The sequence below is a fragment of the Propithecus coquereli genome, unplaced genomic scaffold (assembly GCF_000956105.1).
Source record: "Propithecus coquereli isolate 6110/MARCELLA unplaced genomic scaffold, Pcoq_1.0 Scaffold165, whole genome shotgun sequence".
NCBI lineage: Eukaryota > Metazoa > Chordata > Mammalia > Primates > Indriidae > Propithecus > Propithecus coquereli.
Window position 1 is genome coordinate 1,747,914 of NW_012141080.1, and position 4,222 is coordinate 1,752,135.

Genomic DNA, 4,222 nt, shown 5'->3' on the forward strand with positions numbered 1-4,222 from the left:
GTGATGGAATGAGACCCTATCTCAAAACAAAAAGAAATTTCTGAAGAATGTATAATATCATGGAGACATGCCGGAGATGGAAGCAGGGTGCAATGTTCACAGAGCACTGTCTGGACAGGCGGGGAGAAGCCCCAAGAGAGGTAGTGGGGTGACAGACAGCCCAGCTGCGAGCCCACCCAGGCTGTGCAGTTTGCTCCTGCTGTGTCCACCTGTCTGTCCTCTCTGCCTCCCACCTGCACCCTGGCAATAACCTACACACAGAGATGGCCACATGCTACGATGCGACAGGACTGACGAGAGGCCAGCGCCAGGCCCAGCCCTGAGCGCTCAGGGGGCCCTTGCCTACGGATGAGACCACCGTGCTGGGAAAAGCTGGGGAACCCGAGGGTCTCACCCCACGGGGCAGGTGCCAGGGATCTGCGCATCACTGGGGCCTCACCTGCTGCAGCTCCAGCTGGCTCTTCGCCTGCCGCACGATGTTGCCCTTTTCTAGCAGCTCCTTCTGCGTCTTCTCAAACTCTTCCTTCCCCTGCAGGGGAGAAAGGGATGGGTCCATTCTCTCTGCTGAGCCAACAGCACCAGCCGGCCCCTGGGGTGCAGCAAAGGCCCAGTGGCCACCAGGTGGCGCTGCACGCACCAGGGTAGCAGAGGCCTGGCCCAGGAAGGGGCTGGGCACAGGGCAGGCTCCAAGGGAGGAGGGATAGTCTCTGGGGCGTGGCCACCCTCCCTGCCTGGTTCCCAGGTTCCCCACAGGAATTAACTCCAAGCCCCTTCCGTCAGCCTACAAGGCCCAGCACCTGGTCCCTGGCCCACCACGCCCAGCCTGGAACACTCTGCACCAGGACGTCCACCTATGGGCACCCAGGCCTCTGCTCAAGGGTCTCGGCCTCCAGACCAGCCCCAGCCACCTTTCCATCTCCTTGCTCTATGTCCCCCACACCTCAAGGAATCTTTGTATTGTATTCTTTCAGAATCTGTCTCCCCAAACACAACAAAGCCACCTCTGCCACGGTCACCAAAGCTGTCCAGACCCGGAGGTGCTCAGGAGCCACTCCTGGTTGGTACCACAGAATCCAATGACACGGCCACACTGGGCCGATGTGGACTGAGGAATGGGCTTCCCAGGCCATCTGGCCTGGAAGGCCCAGGTGAGAGGAGGGCGCAGGGACTTATCAGTGGCCGGCCCTGTGTGTGAGGGGGCGGGCAGGAGGATGGGGGCGCACCCACCTGCAGGTGGACGTAGTCATAATCCTCCATCCAGCCCCCCTCGCTGTTCTCGTACTGCCCATCCGGCGAGTCCTGGGAGGTGAACTTGGGTGGTGAGGGCAGGGGCCGTGACTGGATGCTGCTGGCCTTGTCAGTGGGGTTGGGGTGCAGGGGGCCACCCCCCTCGGGCCCTGGGGCAGGGGCCTTGGTCCGTCTGAAGAGCAGTGAGGCATTGCCGTGCAAGAAGGAGGCCAGCTGCTTGGCGTCCTCGGGCACGGCCCGCGAGCAGGCCACCAGGCGGTCCAGGTCTTCAGGGGTGGCTCCTGGGCCTCCCCGGCCACTGTCAAGGGCCTGACCGTGTGCCACCAGTGTCTGGTACACGTCCTCCATCTTCTGCAGCTGCCTGCTAAGCTTGGCATGCAGAGCACGGTCAGATGTGTGGGCGGCGTTGCCCACAGCACTGCGGGCAAACTCCAGCAGCTCGTAGACAGCGCCCTGGACAGCAGCCACAGCGGCCCGCAGGTCCTGCACCGGTGGCTCCTGCAGCTCGGGGGTGCTGCGCCAGCCCCCGGCCCCACCAGCACTGCCTGCCAGGTCCAGGAGGTGGGCTACAGTCGTGCTCACACTCTGCTGTAGCCGCGCCAGGGTCTCCACAGCGACCTCCAGCTCCAAGGGCTCCCGGCCCGGCCCTGCCACCTCCAGGGAGGACACAGACTGGCTGCTTCGTGTGCTGCCAGTGCTTGAAGCCGACAGGCGCTTGGCATCGGCTTGGGGCTCGCGCTCAGCTGGGGGTGGCACTGAGTACACGCCATCGTCAGCCACGCCGCCGTCGGCTACCTCAGGAGGAAGCGCCCGTTCACGGGGCACGTCGTACAGGGTCCCGGGGCCGGGCCGCCGCAAGCCAGGGGGCACGTCGTAGAGGTCGGGAGCAGGGGGTGGGACGTCATACACGTCCTCGGCTGGCGGGGAATCTGGAGGGGGCGCAGCAAGGACCAGCGGGTGGCGGGCTGGGTCAAAGGGCTTGGCCTTGGCGAAGGCGGGGGGCACGTCATAGGTCTCCTCACGCAGCAGCGGGCCGTCGGGGACGTCCTTGCTCACCGAGGGCGGAACATCGTACACCTGGGGGCCAGGGGGCAGTCAGGGCTGTCTGTCATCTGCCTTGCCCACCCTAGGGCGGAACCCAGCCACCCACACACACACACACACACACACACACACACACACACAGAGCCTGGGACACATTCGTCATGGTTATGGTGAAGAGCCCAGCTCAGGAGCCAGGTGACTCTGCCTCTCTGTGCCTGTCTACTCAGCTACGATAGGGAGGACCTCGCAGGGTCCCACGTGTGTTACTGCACATAACTGTGTGAGCGCAGACACCCAGTGAAAGGTTAGCTATCCTACTGCCACCGCCACCACCAAGACCACTGTCATTGTCACCATCATCACCACCACCACCGCCACCACTGTCATCGTCACGTGTGAACTTTCTACTCTGTAGCAGGCGCGGGGCTGAGCTGTGTGTTGTACGCGGGGTGGCCACACGCTGGTTTCCCCAGGACAGTCCTGGTTTGTGCCTGATGTTCCCATGAAACTATTAGGGCCCCTTTCACTCTCAGAAGTATCCTGGTTTAGAAGACAGACCCTGTGGCCACCCTGTTGGTACCTCTAAGAACCTGCTGAGAAGGCCCCAGGACAGGCCAGCCCACAGGTGAAGCACATGAGGCCTAGACACACATATACACACGGGTCAGAGTGGGGCCGGGGGCCAGTCTCCTCCTGCCCCCAGCCCTGTGCGCACACCAGTCACCCACAACCACCCACAGGGGTAAGGCCTCAGCCTCGAAGGCCCCCACATTTGCCGCCTGCTCACCGCGTGGTGGCTGGATGGTGGCAGGCCCTTTTCCACGCTGGGGGGCACGTCGTACACGTCCAGCAATGGGTCTCGGCCATTGGGACCCTTGACAGCCATGGGGGGTGTGTCATACACCTAGAGGCAGAGAGGGTGCAATGTGACAGGTGCCAGGGCCATCCGGGTGGAACGGGGATGGTGGGAACGCTGCAGCACCTGCCCCAGGACCAGGGTTGTGGACACCAGGTGGCTCAGGCGGAGAAGATACAGCTCCCTGAGCAAGGGCCAAGCAGAGGCACAGACTCCCGTCCTGCCCTTACCCCCGAACACCTACCTCCTGGCCATACTGGTTGGGAAGTAGCCCCCGAACAGGGGGCACATCGTAGATGTCCTGGGGTCCCGGGGCCAGCAGGTGGCGTGGGATGTCATACTCATCCTGCTCCGGCTGGGAGGCCTCGTAGACGTAGCCCTGCCCTACTCGGGTGGGCACCACCACCTGGGGGCAGACGACCAACTTCAGCCCTGGCCCCCAAGCCAGCCCTCAGGATCCACCACAGGCCCCTGGGGTGACTCCGCTCACCCTGGAGGCCACCTGCCCTGTGCACGGGCGAGGCCCACGAAGGCACTGGGTATCATCCCCTTTGTATCCTTTGATCTTTTTTCAGTGAAATACAGCACTTGGGGTACAATAAGACCCCTAGTTTTTAGAGCAGTCTGGTTCTGGGCCAGGAAACAGAAAGTTTCCATAGCTGGATGACCCAGAAGGTTCCAGAGGAGGGTGCATGTGAGCGGACCAGGAGGGGAGGAGGCCCTGATTTTGGACGACTCCGCCAGTGAGCAAGGGCCAGTCTTCACTGGGGTGCCTGGCACCCCAGGGTGAGAAACCACGGCCTGTCATCACCTCCCAGCCGCACCCTCCTCAGAAAGGCCTGTCCTGACCACAGGACCCAGCAGCTGCCTCCCAGCTCTGGGGACAGGTGCAGCTCCCAGGCTGGGCCCAGAGGAGGTGGCCTGAAGGCGCTATCGAGGAGTCAAGCCTGAGGCCTCCAAGGAGGCGGGGACCCAGCAGAGCAGCAAGCACCCTCCCCTGTCCCCCAGTAGCCCGTCTGGGGGACGTCCTGAGGACAGCAGAACCAAGCACTCGCAGACCTCAGGGCCAGCTCG

At 63.3% G+C, this 4,222-nt stretch overlaps 1 protein-coding gene across 2 annotated transcripts in view; it reads right to left on the reverse strand.

Annotated features, from left to right (window-relative positions):
- The window catches only part of BCAR1 (breast cancer anti-estrogen resistance 1), a 36,068-nt gene that overhangs the window by 4,289 nt on the left and 27,557 nt on the right, over positions 1-4,222 (reverse strand). For both annotated transcript variants that reach the window (XM_012641554.1, XM_012641553.1), the window contains exons 3-6: positions 3,393-3,554; positions 3,080-3,196; positions 1,228-2,325; positions 440-529 (exon numbers count right to left, since the gene is read on the reverse strand). In XM_012641554.1, the coding sequence (XP_012497008.1) occupies positions 440-529; positions 1,228-2,325; positions 3,080-3,196; positions 3,393-3,554 (1,467 nt within the window). The remainder of the gene's footprint in view (positions 1-439; positions 530-1,227; positions 2,326-3,079; positions 3,197-3,392; positions 3,555-4,222) is intronic.